Raw genomic sequence first — 20900 nt, forward strand, 5'->3', positions numbered from 1 at the left:
TTTTAATTCAATTTAATTTATTTAACATTTCATATATAAGTATTGTATTCATGGTATTTATATCCAACTATCTTCCTACTTCAACAACCCCCTATGCCCTGCTTCCACACCTCCCCCCCACACCCTACTGAGTCCATTTAGTATCACTTATATGTATATGTTTCAAGGCTAAAGACTTGGCACTGGATATCCTATCACGGGGTTCATTCCTGGAGAAGATAGATTCTCCTTCTCTCTGCAGTCCTTGACTGCCTCTAGCTCTTCTGAGGGTGGAGCCTTGAGATTTCCCCATCCGGGTTAGCCTGGCAATTGGTGTTATCATTATGCAGGTCTTCTTCAGGCAACGATATTATTGAAATTTCATGGGTGTAGTAGCCTCCTTGTCATATAAGAAAAAAAATATCTTGCAGCAGATGTCCTAGTCTTCTGGCTCTTACAGTCTCTTCACCCCCTCTTCCTCAATGTACCTGGAGTGTAGAGGTTATATTTTACATCTATCTATTGGGGTCAGATCCCCATGACCTATGAGTTCTCTACATCTTAATCAGTTGTTGATTTCTTAATTTTCCCTATCTGCTGCAAATGAAGCTTCTCTGATGAAGGGTGAAAGCTCCAGTTATCTGTGGATATAGGGGTAGTATTTAGAATGCAGTTAGATATTTTACAGGGCTTAGGAAAGTAGCAGCAGTAGGTTCTCTTTTAGAGTCCAATAATGTTGACCAGCCCTGGATAGTTGAGTACATTTACAATCCCAGCATGGATTCTCTCTTATTGAGTAGCCTGTAAGTCCAACTAGATGGCTGTTGTTCACCCCTGAGATGTGTCACTCTTGGACCTTTGGCCTTTGTGGTGGCACATAGGCTTTACATTGGGTAGGAATGTTGTTCTGCCTTGGTATATACATAGCACTTTCTGATCCCATGAGAGTCATTCCTCAGGGAAGAAGCTTCTGTATCATATCCAGTTTGTCTCCTGTGTTTAAAGTAGGCACTGTTTTCAGCAACAGGGTTTTACCTTCAAGTTCTGGGAGGAAACCAAGGACAATGGCAATAGCTTGTATTTTTTTTAGTAGTCTCTTGATTACTCTGACCAACAATTTGAAGGGAAGTTTTCCTTGCCTGCACTTGGGTTTGTTAGATAGTCTACAGCTCTTGGGGAGAACATTATTACTGCAAATGGTATAACTTCATTTAAATGATATGTGTGTTATATGTATTACATGTAAATTTGAAGTAAACATAAAATAATGCTTCTCTATAGCCTTTTCAAATATTTTTGTGCTATGTATCCCTCTCCTCTCCACAATTAAAATTTCCCCCTATTTTTCCTATTCCCCCTTATTTGCACCTGTGTCCTACTATCCCTCTGTATACAATATTTCCATCAAATCTTCAAGAATTTCATACCATGTATTTTGATCTTCTTCACCCCAGTTCCTCCTAAATCTACCCTTACCTCTCAAATTTGTGTCCTCCCTTAAATAACCTATCACTTCCAATTTGTGGGGCTCATGTACTCCTAAGTGAGGACCAAGCACTGGAGCACAGTCTACCCACCGGGAGCCATGCCCTTAAAGAAAACTGACTCCTCTCCTTAAGGAGTCATCAACTGTCCATAGATCCTCAGCTAAGTGTGGAGGCACATCGTCCCACTCAGTGCTGGAATGTTGATTGGCTTGATGCTGTACACGTCCTATTCAGGCAGATCAAGCTGCTGTGAGTTCACGAATGCACTGGTCCTGTCATGTCCCGAAGATGTGACTTATCTCTGGTCAATCTTACTGCCTCCTCTTTGCTAGGGTGTCTGAGCCTTGGTGTCTCTCTGTGTGGCAGAGCAATCTAGATGTTTCATTTGTGTCTGAGCTTGCCACTGACGCTTACTCTCCATACTTGGACCAATTATGAGTTTGTGTGCTAATCACCATCTACTACACAAAGAAACCTTTCTGATGAGGTATGAGAGTGGCAATAATTGATGAGTATAGATGGTTTTCACTGTCTGTTTCCTGTCTCTGCCCCAAGTTTCCCTCCAGACCCTTTACCAGCCCTGCCTCTCGGCTCTGACCACATTGACCTTTCTTCTCTTCTGTTGTTTTCCAAGCACTGGCTCCTCTCTGTGCCTGGAAAGCTCCTTTGCCCTCTGTGTGACTTTCGGATTTTAGCTTCCTGCAGCAGAAGTCATCTCTGACCTCCTCAGACACATTCTTTGAAGAACTCATTGCATTTCTTATTAAATGCAGTTCTGGAATTTCTCCCACAAAGTCTTTTTTTTTTCTCCCTTGTGGGAAGAAGCTCTGCATTATGAACAAGGATGAGAGAATGTTTGTGGAATCTGTGGAATTTGCATTTCATGACAATTTTGACAATTAAACAGTAGTTGCACATAAATGTTTATTTAGGTATTTGGCAAATTTTATTTTCCTTCCCCTAGTAGACATCAGAAACTTGAACTCCACAAGGAAGATGGGACTAGACAGTTTTTTTTTTCTTGTTTTCCTTTTCTTTCTCCCCAACATGATCCTATCCCAGGTGATGCCCTCACCGAGCCAGAGGGTCCATCCTGAGCATTACAGACAATGCTTGGCCTGGAACAGCATGGTTTTATTTATCATATAGCTTCTGCTTTTACAGTGTTCCTCCTGGTCTTACATTTGAGCTGGGTCAAGGGGGAGAAGGAGTGTCTTGGGGGGAGAGGGTATGATGGCCTTACCATGTGAATGAGAGTCCTGGTAAGACACACAACCCTCCTGCCTCAAGCTGTTGTGAGTAGTTTAAGAAATGGTAGTACCTCTCATGAAAGGAGCCTCACCAAGATTCTTAATTATTGCCCAGATTACTGACTCCTGGGTCCAGTAAAAATGCGTAATTCCTTTAATATTAAAAGATGCATTTTCACGTCTGAAATTCTTACACTTCTTGGTACTTTAACAAATGACATATTCCTGAAATTTTAAAATAATTACAAAACTATAATTACTCTGTTCAGTATAGTATGAGTCATGAGAGGTCCAAACACTGTATTGTCTGAGGCTCTATGGAGAATGAAAAACAACCAACCAGCTATAAAAAAATAATGCTACTTTTGAAAGTGCAATACAGTGAAGCCGTTGAAACTCCTGACAAATAGGATGTGCTGTAACTGTTACCTGAGAAAAAAGAAAGTTTCAGAATTAAAGGTTGGTCACAATTCCACTCATAAAATAAATTGTGTATGTGTATGTCTGAACATACAATATGAAGAAAATTGTTGAAGGAGGGAAGGGGAGAGAGATTGATTGACCAACCATGAGCAGATTGTCTTCATTCTGGTCTTGCTTGGCCCCACCTTAACTTGTGACCTTATACTTGCTTCAAACTGCCACTTCCTTGTCTTTTTAAAAGTTTTTCTTTATTAAGAAATTTTCTACTCACTTCACATGTTATCCACAGAACCCCCCTCCTCCCTCCTCCCACTCCCCAGGCCTCTTTCCCAAGCCACCCCTCATCCCCACATCCCCCAAATCGAGGTCTCCCATGGGGAGTCAGCAGAGCCCAGCACACGGAGCCTAGGTAGTTCCAAGCCCCTTCCCACTGCACCAAGGCTGTACAAGGTGTCACACTGTAGGCACCAGATTTCAGAAGCCTGCCCATAGACCAGGGACAGATCCCAATCCCCCTGCCTGGGTGCCCCCCAAATGGTTTGAGCCAAACAACCATGTTCCATGTCCAGAGGGCTTAGTCCAGTCCCATGGGGGCTCCACAGCCACCAGTCCAGAGTTCATGGGCTTCCACTCTGCCACTCCCTTTTCTCATCACGAGATTAATAACACAGTATTACCTGAGCATTGAAAAAAATTATATACCACAAATACACAAGCAGATATCATAGAGATGGCCCACAGCTTGCCTACCACTTTGAGGTAACCACTGTGAACACAGCCACCTATAGTGACATCATGTGCAATAAATATATTTGCTTTAGTAGCTGCTTTGAATTTATGTTGTAGTGGTTTTTGAAGAAGCCTTTGTCTGTACAGATGCCAATGAACATTGGGACTGTTCTTCCCAACTTGCTTTTTGGACAACCCATTTACTAAAGCACTCTTTCCAACAGAAAGTAAAGTGATGGACCACTTGACTAAAAAACTGGCATTAAGCATGGCTTTCTACAAAGGTTTAAACAATTTTACACTGTCTGCCTCTCTCTAACTCTCCTCTCCTCTTGGTGTCCATGTTTATTTTTCCTATTCTCTATACTTTTGTCTCTATTTATACCCCATTCCTCATTGTTCTTATTCTATTCCTCAGCTTTGAACCCTTGTTGAATTTATCCTCAAGCTGAGTTCTTCCTGGGAGTGGGGGGCATTGGCAACATAAGTCTGAAACACAGAAATCCACAGGAAAAGAACTCTAGATGCTACATTTCAATGTTGGAATCACACCTCCCTCCACACCTGTTCACTATGATGTGGGGATGATACATCTTTTTTTTTTTTTTTCTGGGCAAAGGTGACACTCTGTGACTGCCATATTCACTAAAAGCATGTAGTATGGAAGCTTTGTACTTATCCCCAAAACCAGGACACTGTGTGGAGATCAGATTCCAACTTCTCTCAGCCTAGCTGAAGGCTTAGAGATATCTTTTGGAGTACTCACAATCAGATGGAAAAATGTTATCTACTGTTTTTTATCTATATCAACCAATTATACCTTTATCCTTCCACTGGATTCTTAAACCATAATTTTTTTTTAGACTTCACTGTGATACCTCTGTTTTTTTTAATAAAATGTTTGCAATTCTTCCATTATTTGGCCTTAAATACAATTACCTCTAAAAGTCTATTTACTTTATTGAAGAAACCAGTACCTGTAAAAATGGCAATATTCTCTCTTTGTTGTCGATCTTCTTCTGCCATCCGGAAACTTGAAACATATTATCTGCAAAACCTTCCACAGTTTTTTGAGTCCCAGGTTTTTTTTTTTTTTGGAAACAAGTTTCCTTGTTAAACATGTTCTTCTGACTCCGGGGCTGCATATTTAATCTTGTGCCAGAGATAAGTTGTCTGGGTTGCTTAATGATCTCCCTGGAGCCCAACTCAATTGTGCAGTGTGTAAATCAAATGTGTCAGTCAGTGAGAACGTGTGTCAGACAGTTCCATTTGTTTGCCCAATATTGCCGAGTGATTTTTTTTTTTTTTTTTTTTGCAAGGGAAATGAGTAAGAGTTTCTTCTTTTCTCATTTTCTCATTAGGGATTGGTGTGAGAGGGCCCAGTCCATGGTGGGTGGTTCCATCCCTAGGCTGGTGATCCTGGGTTCTATAAGAAATCAGGCTGAGCAAGACCATGGGAAGCAAGCTAGTAAGCAGCACCCCTCCATGGCCTCTGCATGTCTCCTGCCTCCAGGATCCTGCCCTGTTTGAGTTCCCCATAATTTCTTCTTTTCCTATACTCTTTGCAGCCAGGTCCACACATTGTACCTAACTTTCACATTGGTTCAGTTGGATCTCATGGTGGATAGTGTGAACTGTAATTTTTATATTAATTTCATAGCGTATTTCTGGAGTGCTTCCTAATTGTTGGGAGCTCTTCTGGACACTGGAATTAAGTGCTGAATGACAGGAAAGGCTGTGACTGACAGAGCTTTTAGTGCAGTGAGGGAATATAGCGATAGAAAATAGGAGGTTTGGGTAAAATTACTGATACTTGAGGAGCAAAATGAGTAAATCTCAAAAGCTGTTGGGGCGCACCGTCCTTCATGGCATGGAAGGTTCTTCAGGAAGTCAGACTGAAACTGAGCCCTGACCCCTCCTTAACTATGGGCTGAATGCATGCCTTAGCCTTTGCTTTTCCTCACACGTCAGTAGCATTTGCATGGACCATTACGTATAAGAGTGGCAGCTCATCTTGCTCTATTTTTTATCAGTTTCTTCATTCTTCATTATGAATGCCAAAAGAACCAGATCTGTTTCATCAACTCTATGTTCTTGCTACAGGTTTATAAAGTGTCAGTTCTACACATGTTTGACTGAACATAGGGTGCTCTTAGATGGGCCTTGGCTTTGTGTTGTGATTTTAGTGTTATTTATCTTTTCTTCTGAAGAATTTGGAATAAGAAAAAATGGGTAAGAATATGGCCCGGGGTATTAGACTGCCCAGATGCATTCCAGCTTGAACAAATATGAATTTCATCATCTTGGAAAAACTACTTGAATTTTCTGAATTTCATCTAACTTGTAGAATTATATTAATGTTAGTAGCTTCCCCTAGAAAACGCGGACAGTTGTGCAACATAATGAGTTTATGTACAGTGCATCAGCAGGTACCACATACCTGAATCATTGAAATTATTTTAACATTAGTATTTGCCTTAGAAATTTTCCAAATCCAAAGGCCTAGTAGTTTCTGTGGGTGACTTCCTAAGCCTTTACTCTTTGGCCAGATAGCCATTTATTGTTGAAGAGTTATACATTTTTCCAGCCCTGTGTGGCTCCTCTCCTTTCTTTAAAGAACTTGTTCATCTGGTGGCTCACTTGCACCTTTCTTTTTGTTCTTTCTTTAATTTATCTCTGGGCTTCATGGTCCTCTCTCTATCTGCCTGATCAGAAGGATACCTTCGACATCTTTCTGTCTCTCTTAAACCCAACAGGCTCAAAATGGAAATTTCCATCACACCTTAATGCTCTTTTCTACTTGGTACATCAAAGGCTGCAAAGTATCACCATGAAATTACTGACACTGGACACAAAACAGTGTCCTACTTCTTACCACACAATGTACTTCAACTAGTGTGTGGCATATGCTGCAGATAATTGAGGTATTAGAGAGGAGAGTGGCAATCACAATGTAGTTAAAGAAAACAGTAACAGAAAAAACAATGTAGAAATGTGGAGCCCATCTCTGATTGGAGGAAAAGGACACATCCAGAGATCTGATCTAAAGCATGGCTGGACTGTGGAGGAAGGGCTACTATCCAGCCATTAACCCTTCATAGCATAAAAGTATATATCTATCTATTTATATACACACACACAGAGACAGAGAGAGAGAGAAAGAGAGAGAGAGAGAGAGAGAGAGAGAGAGAGAGAGAGAGAGAGATGATACTTGTTTATCTTGTGATTAGTTGTGAGTATGGAACATTGACCCCAGAACTCATAAGCAACAGCATATATTACATCTTATATGTGATAAACTCCATCATTCACAGCCATTTACCTGTAGGGAAGAACCCGTTTAGTATTTGTGTCTTAGACTCTACTATAGTTAAAGATGCTATTACAAGTGTTTTCATGTGATATTGCAAATAGCTTAGAGCCCAAGTTCCAATATGTAGCTGAATTTATTTTAAATACACACATATACATGTGTATACATATGTTTATGTGCTGGGAACTTCCTATGTTTTCAACATATTCTTTCATCAGTTCTTACAGTGAATGGATGGTGTAGCATCCTTATCCCACTTTACAGATAAGGAAACTATCTTGGAGAAGGTCAATAGCTAGCCCTGAGACTAGAGGGAATTACAGGTTAAGGTAAAGGAAGTCAGTGCCCATCTGTGAGGAGACATAAAGTGGACTGCTAAGGTCTCTGCTAATTCTGAAAATCCAGGATTCGTGTTTGTTCTGGGAACTTCTCCCTTTCCTGTGTTTGAAGAGCGAGGAATAAAGAGGTATGATTTTCCTCAGTGGCAGGAGTGGTGAAGGGATTAGCATGGAGTTTAAAATACACTGCTGTCTTCTAAGACTTGTCAAAGTAAATTGTGTCTCTAGAGACATTTAACAGCAATCAGATCCCACATTTGCATGTGGCTGTGGTTGGAGAAGCTGCAGGTTGTCTACCAATGGGGATATTAACGGAGTTTTATGAGCAAACTTTGAAATGTTTTTGCATAAGAACTTATTTTGCAAATACCTTTGCTACATTCTAATTAATCCTGGCCATCTGGAGCCTAATGTATCATTAGAATATTTATTAAATCACTTTGTAAAAGTACTTTTTGTTAAATAGAAAAATATCCTCTGAAAGGCTAAAGAGCAGGGTTTGTATATTAATCTACTCCTGAGAGGAACCACAATTCTGTTTGCTAAACAGCATCCATTCATCCTGAGAATCAGCACCCCTTCTCTTTGTTGTAATTCTTTCTTAGAAAAACATGCTGCAGGATTGACCTGGATGGACATTTCCAAGTTTTGTGACCTCTTCTCCATTCAAACTCTTTTTTTAAAAAAAGTATATTTTGTCAATTCTTTAAGAATTGCATACAGCATATTTTGATAATATTCACATATCTTCTCCAAACTCCTCCCAGACCCACCCTCTCCTCCCTTTCCTGCCCCCTTCAATTTTGTGTCTTTGTATGTTTCGGGACAAGACAGTCTGGATCCTCTGGCTCTTACCATCTTTGTGCTGTCTCTTCCTCTGTATTCCCTGAGCCTTTGATGGAGGAGTTGTGCTGCAGATATATCTACTGGGGACGACACCCATGGTCAGCTGGTCCCTACATTTTGAGCAGTTGTGTTTTTCTGTGCTAGGCGCTGTCTACTGAAAAAAGCATCTCCTTTGATAAAAGTGAAAGTTGTGGGTACCCCATGTGGGTATAGGATAAGTATTTAGAATGCAGTTAGAAATAATACTGCTTTTAGAAAGTGGCAGTAATACGTTCTTTCCTCTGTCCCATGACCTCACCTAGTTGGCTATGTTTACAGTTCCAGACATGAATTCTCCCTTGTTTGGGGGGGGGGGGCTTGAGTACAATTAGATGGATGTTGGTTACCCCAACATGTCAGTATCACTATTGCGCCTCTCAGAATACCTTGCCATGTCAATCCTTGGGGTTCATAGGCTTTACAGCCAGGTAGGATTAGTAATGGTTTTTCTCAGCTGCTTCTGAAACATGTCTGCCCTCATGATGCTCAATCCAGTTAAGTAGACTTTCTTACTTTTTGTCCTAGGTTGTTTTTTAAGGAGGTACAAGTGCCCTTGCTTCAGTGTGCCAAGCCAGGCTATATTGAGCTATGGTGGACATGGTGAAAGGCAACAGAGAATGGTGCTTTTTGGTAGCACCCCACTCTTAAAAGAAGATGACACATTATGGAACATATCAAGGCTATGGAGCCCCTACTATTGATGAAAAGAGACATTGAATAAACTAGAGGTTTTCAGGATCAGCACATTAACATTGCAGATCAGATATTGTTGGAGGCTGTTCTGTGCATTGGTTGGTGGCATACCTCAATCAGCTGGATTCCATTAGTGTCTGCTTCAAGGGAGGTTGTGACAACAGAAAGTTGTCTCTAGATTGCCAATGTCCCCTAGTAAGCAGAAATCACTTCTGGCTGAAAACGACTGGGATTTTTTGTTTGTTTGTTTTTGCATACATAAAGTGTGACTTCAAAGGAATATAACAACTCTCTTTAGATGACCACAAGGCAATCATGAAGGTTAAGTTTTAAACAAAAATCTTAAATTAGGCCAGAAGGATAATACTAGAAGAAATAGAAAATCATTTTTAGACAGAAATTTATTAGCTTCAGGATACTCTTAGTTTTATAACATCCTCTGGTAGAACTTATTGAATCCTCAGGTCCTCATAAATACCAGGAGGCTTGGATACATACCTCACTTTAGTGGGATTTAAGCATTTTGCATTTCTGAGTGTCTTCATTTTCTTTCTGTTGTGATAAACACCATGACCAAAAGTAGCTCATGGGGGAGATGGTTTATTTGACTTAAATATCCCAGGGCATAATCCACTGGGGAAGCCAAGGCAGGAACTCCAGGCAGGGGTCTTGATGGAGGAACTGAAGGAGAACCTGCCAGAGAATCCTATTCACTGGCTTGCACCTTGTGGCTTGCTTGGTTTGCTTTCTTATATCGCCTAGGATGGGACTAGGGGTAGTATCATCCACACTAGGCTAGGTCCCTCCCAAATCAACCATCAGTTCAAAAACAGATGTACCTACAGGTATTTTCTCAACTGAGGTTCTTCTTCCCAGGTAATTCTAGCTTGTGTTAAGTTGACAAAACTACAAAACTAACCTGGGAATATAGCGTCCTTCAAATCCTGAATATTTTCCCTTTATTTCTAAAGCGGGTTTTTAAGGAATTAAAAGAAATCTGTTTGGGATTTTGGAGAGATATCAGAGTGAAATGATAGCAGTCATAGTCCAACTGGCTTTTCAGGTAGTCTGTCTAAGCCCAATGCCAGCAACTCTTACCAATGCAGTGTTGGCCACACATACTTTTTACTTATATTCCTTAATTAGATACATTTGTGTATTTCCTCTTTTTAAAAACTCATGAGGGGCTAGAAAGATATAGTCAGCATAAGTACATGCTATGCAACCAGAGGAACTTAAGTTCAACCCCCAGAGCACATGTAAAACGTTTGGGTGTGGTGGCACATGCTTGTAATCAAAGGACTAGGGAGTGAGATACAGGCAGACCTCTGGGACTTTCTAGCCAGCCAGCTGAGAATACTTGGTGAGTTCCATGCCAACAAAAAATTCCTTTTCAAATAACAGGTGAATGGCAACCAAGATTGACCTCTGGCCTCTGTACACAAATGCACACAGGTGCACATAAACATGCACACAGACGTGAGCACTCATACACACATGTTCACATATACATACACTCATGCACATACTAGTTATGGGCATTGTATAATAGTATGTAAATAGGGCCTTTGGTAAGGAAATCAATGGTAACAGTTATGATTAACGCATCTAGTGTACTTAATAGATGATATCAGAACACTTGCCAATTTGAACAGTAACTTCTCACTAATGGTGCTACCAGGCATGTTGTAGAGGAAGATCATAATAGGGCAGTTTCCTTCTTTTTTAACTTTTCTAAATTCTTTCCTTGAAAGAAAATATTTTATGATATGAGGAAAGATATTCAAAATCTATAAGGTGGCTTTTTTAGGATTCTGCCATTAAGACTCTTCAGCATTCATGTCAATGTTGTAAGTTTTAGTTAATCTCATATTTCATAGTTTTTTGCCCTGTGATACCAATTTAAGAAATCATATTATGCTTACTGTAGGATAGAGAAAAAAGTTTAAGTCAAATATGAATCTGGGCATGATCACATGTTTTTATTGTATATATACTAACCTAGCACTCAGAATTTCTCTAACCTAGTTTAAAATTAAACAAAATAAAATCCTTCCCTCCTCTTTACTATTGTTAGTATTTTAAAGAAAGAGAATAAGAATTTTTGTTACCTATCGCAACAATCCAAGTCTAGGCAAGAGAAAGTTTTCATAGCTGTCTGTGCAAGGTACATCCCTGCATCCCACCCTAGACCCCGAGGATGGAACTATCCCAACTGTGCTTCAGGTACCCATTTTCTGGGACTGACTGTATCTGCAAATTGTATAAGGGTTTGGAAAACTGTGTGCTGATCTATAGCATCACCCTCAAAGTTACATTTTAAAGGGAATTTGATACTTCCATTTGTTTCTCTGTGGCAGCAAATCATACTAATCTTGAGCAATGCTAATCAAAGCACAGCACATTTGGACAGGGTGGCACAACATGCAGGATTGCAAGTCTGGGAGTTAGAGTGGAAACCGTTCATGGAAGTAGAAGAAGTCAAATACCTTAGGCACAATATAAACACAAAAGAGGGTGAGCAGTGCATCCCAAGAAAGGCTTAGGCCCCAGTAAATAAAGGGAGCATAGTTTCAACAAGTAGACAATAACTAACAGTGAAATATTTGCAACTTTATATGCCTACCTTTAGAGAAACAATTAAATGATCACTGTCAGAAACAATGCATGTGAATTCTACTTGTAACTCCTTGACTTGAGCCCATCACTTGGTCTCACTAACGAAGGGAAACCCAGAAGTGCATGCACCTCTAAGGGGGAATGGAGGGTACTTACTAAAAGTAGCATTGACTCACCGGTGAAAATGTACAGTCCAGGTGACTCCCTAGCAAGCTGATTTAGGAGATCCTTGGGATCTGCATTGGTCTTCTCAGATAAATCTGTTACAGGAGAAAGGAGGAGAAGGGATAATCCTGGACAACAATTTAAGAAACACAGAAGTACAACATCTTATCATAACCATCAAGAGGAAGGGAACAAATCTAAGATAGGTCAAATTATAGTCACAGAAGCTAGAGGTACCAGGGTCCAGTGGTCTGGAGAGCTCGAGAAGTTTTTCCATTGTCCAAAAGTGGAATTGTGTCTGAGATAGAGTAGACCTTCATGCAGATCAAGCTGCTTAAGACTTTGGGAGATGAAGAGGGATGTGACGCCAACTCAAGGCAATGACTTTCAGATGCAATCTAAAACATATTTATGTATTAACAGAATGTATAAGCTGTATGCTAATATTTTTATTGTATAATTGTCTTTTCTCTTTCCTTTTCCCCTCCCATTCCCTTCCCTTTCTTTCTCTTCCTCTACCACCTGCTCTTCCATTTATTCCCAATTTTTCTTCCTTACTTGACTCTCTAATCCCTCCTCCAATTCTCCTTTCTTCGATCCATCCCTTTCTGTTCTTCTCTCTCCCTCCTTTCCCTCATCTATTATCTTTCCCTTCTTCCTCTCATTTCTCCTTGCCCATGGTCCACCCCTCATTGTCTCTCCAGGTATTATGCCATCTGCTGCCAACCTTTGGTTTATAGAAGCAAGATGACCCCTGTCCGCATCGCACTAATGTTGGGAGGCTGCTGGGCCATCCCCATGTTTATATCTTTTCTCCCCATCATGCAAGGCTGGAACAAAATCGGCATCTATGATGTGGTGAGTATCCACACAGATGCCATGGGGATATTAGCCAGTCAACTTTGCCAGCCATTCTAGATAAGCAGATAATACTAAATTTGTTAGCTATTTTAATAGAGATATTACAATACTGGTCTGAGCCACATTTCTAAATGTCTACTGTCAGAGTCTCAAATTGGCAAAATGTTGGCCAGGGCCCTCTGAATTATCTTCCCAACTAGATCTGTGTCTTTGAAAGTTTATTTATTTATTCCTTGAAAATTTCATACATGAACACAATATATTTAGATCACATGAACCCCCTAGGCATCAAAGTTTGGATTTCTATATTTATCTTAATTTCTTTCCTGTGCTATGAGAAAATACCTTCAGAGACTCGAAATTCTCATAATACAGTTTTTTTTTTCCACTTGCTTGGTTAGAGTTACACCAAGATATTTTATATTATTTGAGGCTATTATAAAGAATATTGATTCTATTATTTCTTTCTCAGCCCTTTTAGCATTTGTATATAGGAGGGCTACTGTTTTCTTCTGAGTTAATCTTGTATTCAGTCACATTACTGAAGGTGTTTATCAGCTTAGGAGTTCCCTGGTAGAGTTTTGGGGGTCACTTATATATACTATCATATCATCTGCAAATAAAATACCCTGAAAGAAGCAAGTTAAGAGAGAAATGGCTTATTTTAGCTCACAGTTTGATACCATCATCCATCATGGCAGAGGAATCAAGGCAGTAGGAGGCACCTGAAGCAGTGAGTCCCATAATGTCCAGTCAAAAGAGAACAATGAATGTATACTACTGCTCAGTCCGCCTTTTTGCCTTCCACATTCCAGAACCCCTGCCTGGAGAATGGTCCTGCCCACAACTAAGATCGGTCTCCCCACATCAGTTAACATGCTCAAGATAAACCCACACAGATATACCCAGAGGCCCTTTTTGCTGGTAATTCTAGATTCTGTCAGGTTGACAAGTAATTCTGATCAACACTATGTCCAACTTTGCATTGCTCAGTTTCAGCAAGACTGCTGACAAGTTGGTTTAACCAGAATCCACCATCCTCAGTAAAGGACCAGGCACTTTATCCTTCCCCTTCCCCAGGTTATGTCTGACTATCTTGGCTTATCTTCAGCAAGAATCCTGCTAAGTTGACTTAGCTAGAATCCCACCTGCTCCTCCTATTTACTCTTCATAATTTTCTGATCCTCATCAACCAAATCCTTGGCTATAAATCCCCACTTTTTTTTGTTGTGTGTAGAGTTGAAGCTGATCTCTTTCTGCAAAATCGCAGTATTTTCTCTTGTTTATGGAAATAATGTAGAACAAAGGCTGCTTTAGCAAGTGTTTCAAATAATTTTTTAAAATATGTTTAGTATTTCTGTATATTGGACAGGACAGTGAGCACTTTACATGTAACCCCAAAAGAATCCTTTTAAAAGTATAATTATTCCCATTTAAGATGAGTGGGTTAACTGCATTCCCCCTGCCACATAGTTTTTCTATAGGAGAACAGGGATTTGCTATTTAACAATCAGTTCTCAGAACTTGAGGTATGTCATATGTCCTGAGATGCCTTCATCCTATTTTATGTTCAGAGTCTATAAGGTCTGCATGCAATGCTTGGGGAAAGACTTGCCAGATGAATGGAGTCTGCCAGGGAACAAAGAGCCCTGCACCAGAAGTCAGAGAGCTAATCTGTGAACTCAGCTCTGTGAATGTTCAACTTCCTTAAGGATTGTATTAAGGAGGGAAGTTGGAGGCCTGGCATGGTGGTACACGCCTTTAATCACAGCACTTGAGAAGCATATCTCTGTGAGTTTGAGGCCAGCCTGATCTATAAAGTGAGTTCCAGGAAAGCCAGGGCTGTTACACAGAGAAACCTGTTTTAAAAAAAAAAAAAGAAAAGAAAAGAAAAAAGAAGGGAGGTTGGTGCTCAGTGAAAATAGTGTCTAATATCAGTGTGAAAGGGACATGTGCTACTTATACCATGCATTGTCCAAATCCTGGGTATTGTTTTTCCAGAGAAATAGAAGCAATAGGATATATGTATATATAGATATATAGATATAGATATAGATATAGATATATAGAGATAGAGATAGAGATAGATAGATAGATAGATAGATATAGATAGATAGATAGATATAGATATATAGATATAGATATATGTATATATATTTATGAAAGTATGTATTATGTATCTATCTATCATCTATCTATTTCTTCCTCGCCATATATCTGTTGATCTATCTACCTATATTCTTAGAGAAAGAAAAAGTAATAGAGACAGATAAATAGACATATTGTAACTGGTCCACATGGTTGTGGAAGTTGGCAAGTCTCAGCAAACTAGAGACTCAGGAGAGCCAATATTTCAGTGCAAGTCCAAAGATAGGAAAAACTGATGGCCCTCATTAAGACAATAATAGAGCAGCTCCCTTTCAATCAGCTTCCTTGTTCTGTTCAGGCCTTTAATGCAGTGCTGAATTGGAAGAGAACTGATTTATACAATCTGCCAGTTGAGAGCTTCCTCTCAACCAAAAATATTGTCATACTCAGAATAGGATTTTACCAAACATCTGGGTACCCCATGGCTTAGTTAAATTGACACATAACATTAACCATCTCACTGTCAAAATCATCTTTAAGAATTCTACTCTGACATACAAGAAGCATATTGACCATTAAAACAGATGGTCTGGATCCATTGTCAGGGCTATGGAAGATGACATGTAGTTACATAAAGCCAATCCTCCAGATGTGGGGAAGGAGCAGAAGAAGAGACTTGAGAATGAATTCTGGCCCAAAAGGATCAGAAAAGAGAGAATTCCCCTTCTTTTCTACACATGGGGATTTTAACTTCCTCTTTGAATAAGAAACTACATTTGAAGGAATCCCATGGCCAGGACTTGCATTTCAAAACAATGAATTCTTGCTGAAAATATACTAGTGTCAGGGACTCTATCCTGGGAGAACCTGTAGATAATTTCTTCAATCCCATACTCTTTCTTTCAGAATGTTAGGTTTTGTTTTGCTTTGTTTGTTTGTTTGATTTTTTCATTTGGAGGGGAAATGTAATGCCAGTTTCCAACAAATACTATTATTCAAATAACAGTAATAACAATGGTCAACAGATGTTTATATTTACTGTGTATCAAGCCCCATGTTAATCACTATTCCAGTGAACCTCATTAAGGACATTCTTGGCTCAGTTGAAACACAGAAGTTGGAGAGGTAGTCTTGGGCCAGATTGTGTTTGTTTTGTTTTGTTTTGTTTACTTTGAACAATAGTAGGTTGTTGTTGTTGTTGTTGTTTACTTTGAAATTGGAGGGTTCAGAAGAACCATCATAGCTAGCCTTCAGAAAACAGTGATAGGGCTACAGGAAACTGGGGAAGCCCTGAGGAGGGACTGCAACAGACCTGCTATGGGATGAGGATGACATGGAGTAGGATGACAGTGACCTGAAGTGGTGAGAATCTTGGAGAGTTTAGATGTTCTCTCACTCTGTGTTTATTGGGCCCTTGCAGATCTAGGTGTTGGGGCTGCATTACTGAACAGAGCTGGTAATGGTCCAAATCCTTGTAACTTTAGGGCTAACCAGGGAGATGCAAACAGCAAGCGCTACACTGAAAATAAGCAGATATGTAGAATGTTGGACAACAATGACAATATTTTACTTCAGTTTGGGGCAGAAGGGATGGCTCAGTAATAAGAATGTGTACAGGCCCCACACCACTCATGACTGCCTGTAACTCCAGCTCCAGGGAATCCAACACCTCTGACTTCCTTGGCAACCTGTTCACACGTGCACATGCCCACATGTGGGTGCATGCACCCCACCCACACACACACAATTTTCAAATATTAAATCTTTAAAAGGTGGGTTGCTAGCAGATTGAAATTCTAAATAGGGAGTTAGAGTAGGCTCTATTGAGAAAGTGACATCTAAATAAAGACTTTAAGGCGATGGGGGAATTATACTTGTAGGTATCTTGGATTAGCACAGAGTGGACATAAAATAGCTGATACAAAGGCCCAGAGGCAAGATGTGCCTGCTGAAGGCATTACAAAGTTAATTTGGAGGTAAGAAAGCAGGAAAGGAACTTAAGAAATTATAAAAATAAAATAAATGAGGAAATAATGCATTGTTCTGTGGGACAGTGAAGGCATCAGATTTAACTGTGAGTGATATGGAGTCACTACAGGGTCTGAGCATATTAGTAGTGTGATTTATAACATTTTAAAGAATCCTCATTTTTTTTCTGTTAAAAAGCAAACATTAAGGAAGTCTGCTAAAGTAAAGTCATGGTAAGGGACAATGGTGCTGTAGTTTCAGTGAAAGCAATGGTGACTGTGATTCAGAATATAGGTGGATTTTTAATATGAACAGGATCTTCTCTATGGTTAGAACAGAAATATGAAAAGAAAACTTTAGTTCAATACAATCAAGATTTCAGTCAGCACAACTGGAAAAATGAAGTGAATGACTGTTGATTTCACCTGGAAACTACAGGTTGAAAATATCATAGGTAGGGTAGGTTTTGTGGGAAAACACAATACAAGTGTTAAATGCCTGCTAGATGTTTTAGTGAAACTGTCAAGAAATTAGCTTAATATCACATCATGATATTTATGGGAATTCTCTCTCAGAAAGAAACTATGTGTTAAGGCATTCTCAGAGCTAGATGCTATTTAACCCATACAAGCAGATGTAATTGTCTGGGGGAAATAAAGATATGTAAGAGAAAATGTCTAAGAAGTGAAAAGCCAGAAATGGAGGGTTTACACACTGTAAAAATCCTATGTAAGCCTCATATAGACCAAATTCCAGCATGGAGTGGGAAGATGCCCACACAATCCCACCCCTAGCCTTGGAATGATTGGCCATTGGTAGCTGCTGGAAACGGAAGAACCAGATTCTCTTAGAGTGTAACTCCTGGGAAGTTGACTATGTTCCAGTTGAAGACCATAAATCCAAGAATATGTTAGGCAGCACAAATTGATCTGGAAGGCTCTTGACGGGGGGAGAGGATAGAGAAGGTGGTGGATGTGGAAAGAGTATAGGTGGTGGGTTGGTGAAAGTGAGCAAAGCATGCTGCTTGTGACTAGAAACTCTCAGTAACTGGTAAGATGTAAAAGAAATCCATGGTTTTTGATGAATGTTCACTAAAGATGCTTTTACATAAGGAAAAATGTAGCAAAATGTTTATTCCAGATATTATTTAAAGAAAAACTTTTCAGTCCCATTCTCTACAATTACTGAGCCTAAGAAGACTAGCAGGGAATGAGCCTGAAGACACAATTGCAAGAATGTGGGCTAATAGAAGCTGGGAAGTAGCTCACTGTTCTAAATCTAGTCTCAGAGGAGGAACAAAAACACTAATCAGGTATAGAAGCAGAAACTCATACCTTCTTTTCCAAGAAATACATTTCAGTACATCTAGATCATATGGACAAGGAAGCCCAAAATACCATTCAGGATTGACCTGTTGGCAGGTGGGTTTCCCCAAGATGCTCACACAATAAAGGCTATTGCCAATCATCCTGTTACCCATCAGAACTTGATAGTAAGACCCTATTGCTGAAGACTCCACATCCTTGAGTCATAAAACATGGAAAATTAAGCCAGTACTGACGTGGAAGCTTCATCCCTACTGGCTAGCTTTTACAGTACTGGCAGAGGTTATACATGCTACCAGAGGAAAAAAAGTAATCATTAGTCATACCCAGTTGTGAATTCTATAAACTATAATAATGACTGGCTGAGAAAGACATAGCCACTGGCGCAGTAGTGGCATGAATCTTGTAGGATAACCAATCACTTTCTGATAGAATTTATGGCCACCTTCACAAGATGAAACCCATACCTTCCCTCATTATCAGGCAAAGAGCCTATGGATGGACAGGTCATAGACTCTGGAAAAGAACCTACTACTATTATTCTGCTAAATGTATATAGCATTAAACTATCTCCTAATGACTATACACATAAATTAAGGCATCTCTCAACCTTCATCAGAGAAGCTTCTGTTTGCAGTAGACCATGATCAATACAGATTCCCATCCCTAATCAATATGCAAAAAATAAGAGACTATAAAATGTTCAGTCCTAAAAAGAACATATGTAGCACACTTACCCCTCCAAAGACTCAAGGATCATTGCATAAAGAATATAAGAGTCAGATGTTTTGGATGACTACAACAAAATAGTGTCTTCTGAATACATCAGAGCAGCTGCACATATAAATTCACAGTGGTTATGACAGCATGCATAAGATCTATGCAAATGCAAGCCAGACCAAATCCCAGCACTGATTGGGGAGTTAGGCATGAAGTCTTGCCTCTGGCAGTGATGCTGTTGGCAGTTATTAGATGCTGGAAGAGGAAAGATCAATTTTCCTTTTCTAAAAGTGTAGCCTTTGATAAGTCTACCAAGCTCCAATGGAAACCCACAATACAAGTATATTTGGGAAACACAAATTCACCTTGACAGAAAATAAAAAGACATAAACTTGGGTGAAAAGGAAGAGAGATGATCTGGAAAGGCTTGGGGGAGGAAGAGCAAATATTTTCAAAGCACATTGTTTAAAATTCTCAAAGAACTAACACACACACACACACACACACACACACACATACACACACAAAGAGAGAGGGGGAAGGCGGAGAGGGGAAGGAGAGTGAGACAGGGGCAGTCAGACAGAGAGGAGACAGACAAAGAGGAGAGAGAGAGAGAGAGAGAGAGAGAGAGAGAGAGAGAGAGAGAGAGAGAGAAGAAAATGGATAACACTTTCAATAAACATTAAACAAGCCCACAATGAGGTATAGCTATGTATAGACAATAGCAAGTGCTGATTAGGATGTGGAGTAACTGGAGTGCTCCTAGCCTAGTGGCAGAAATATGCATTGATACAGCCCATTGAGAACCACATGACTGTAACAACAAAATATATGGTTATGACTGAGAGTGTTTTGTGAGGCATTAGAGATGCCGCTAATATTCTATACTTTGATTTGTACATGTATGACTACATATGTACTTTTACTTTGTAAAATTCATTCACCATACACATTTAATATTTTGTATAACGTCTTTTACTTCAATAAAATATGGATCTGCAAGGACGACTTTGAGGCTCAGATACATCAATACATTAAATAGCTAACTTAAAATAAGAATTAGATTTGTGGAGGTCTTGATCAAGAAAGTTTGAATGGAATGACTGGAAATAAAACCTAAGTGGATTGGATTCAGTAAAAAACAGGAGGCAAGGATAAATATTCCTTTATCCACTAGGAAGCACATTCCAAAACCCCTGGGGATTCCTGAAACTACTACATATACTACTACTACCACCACCACCACCACCACCACCACCACCACCACCACTACCACCACTACCACCACCACTACCACCACCACCACCACCACCACCACCACCACCACCACCACCACCACTACTACTCACACAATACAATATTTCCCCTATACACACGTATGGTAGAGTTCAACTTATAAATTAGGCACTGAAAGAGATCAATAACAACAGTTACAATAATGTAGAGCAATTACAACTACATGGTGCCATAAAATTGCACTAATCTTGTGCTTTGGACCATTGTTAAGTAAAATAAGGGCTACTTGAATACAAGTACCTCAGTAGTCATTCTAATGACTGAGAAAGCTATTAAGTAGTTAATGATTGTATGACATATATAATGTAGACATACTGGACAAAGGGATGACTCACTTCCTACCTGAGACAGAGGAGAATGGTGTAGAATTTCATAATGTTACACAGAATGGCATACAATTTAAAAACTAGGGATTGTTTAGCTACCATATTGGGACTTGTTGATCACAAGTAACAAAACCTTGAAAAGTGAAACTATGGGTAAAATGTCAAGTACTGTGTTATGTCTTCCATGGTTGTGAAATATCTACCTTTTCTTTCTCTCAAACCCCATGCCTCTCGTGATCATTTCTCTTCATCAATTTGAGTACTACATTTCCTAAATTGGAAAACGTTCATCAGTATATCCAGTAAGCTAAGAAACAGAAAAGAGCCCAGCATCCCCCAAAGATCTGGATTTAGAATGACACAGGGCCAAGTTTTCAAATATTAACAAACTTATTATTTAAAAATGTGGCAGCCAAAATGAAGATATTGAGAAAC

At 39.6% G+C, this 20900-nt stretch overlaps 1 protein-coding gene across 3 annotated transcripts in view; it reads left to right on the forward strand.

Moving 5' to 3' along the window:
• Window positions 1-20900, forward strand: part of Htr4 (5-hydroxytryptamine receptor 4) — a 204423-nt gene that overhangs the window by 105477 nt on the left and 78046 nt on the right. For all 3 annotated transcript variants that reach the window (XM_036204236.1, XM_036204233.1, XM_036204234.1), the window contains exon 5: window positions 12586-12739. In XM_036204236.1, the coding sequence (XP_036060129.1) occupies window positions 12586-12739 (154 nt within the window). The remainder of the gene's footprint in view (window positions 1-12585; window positions 12740-20900) is intronic.

This window comes from Onychomys torridus, chromosome 13 (assembly GCF_903995425.1).
Source record: "Onychomys torridus chromosome 13, mOncTor1.1, whole genome shotgun sequence".
In the NCBI taxonomy this organism is placed as follows: domain Eukaryota; kingdom Metazoa; phylum Chordata; class Mammalia; order Rodentia; family Cricetidae; genus Onychomys; species Onychomys torridus.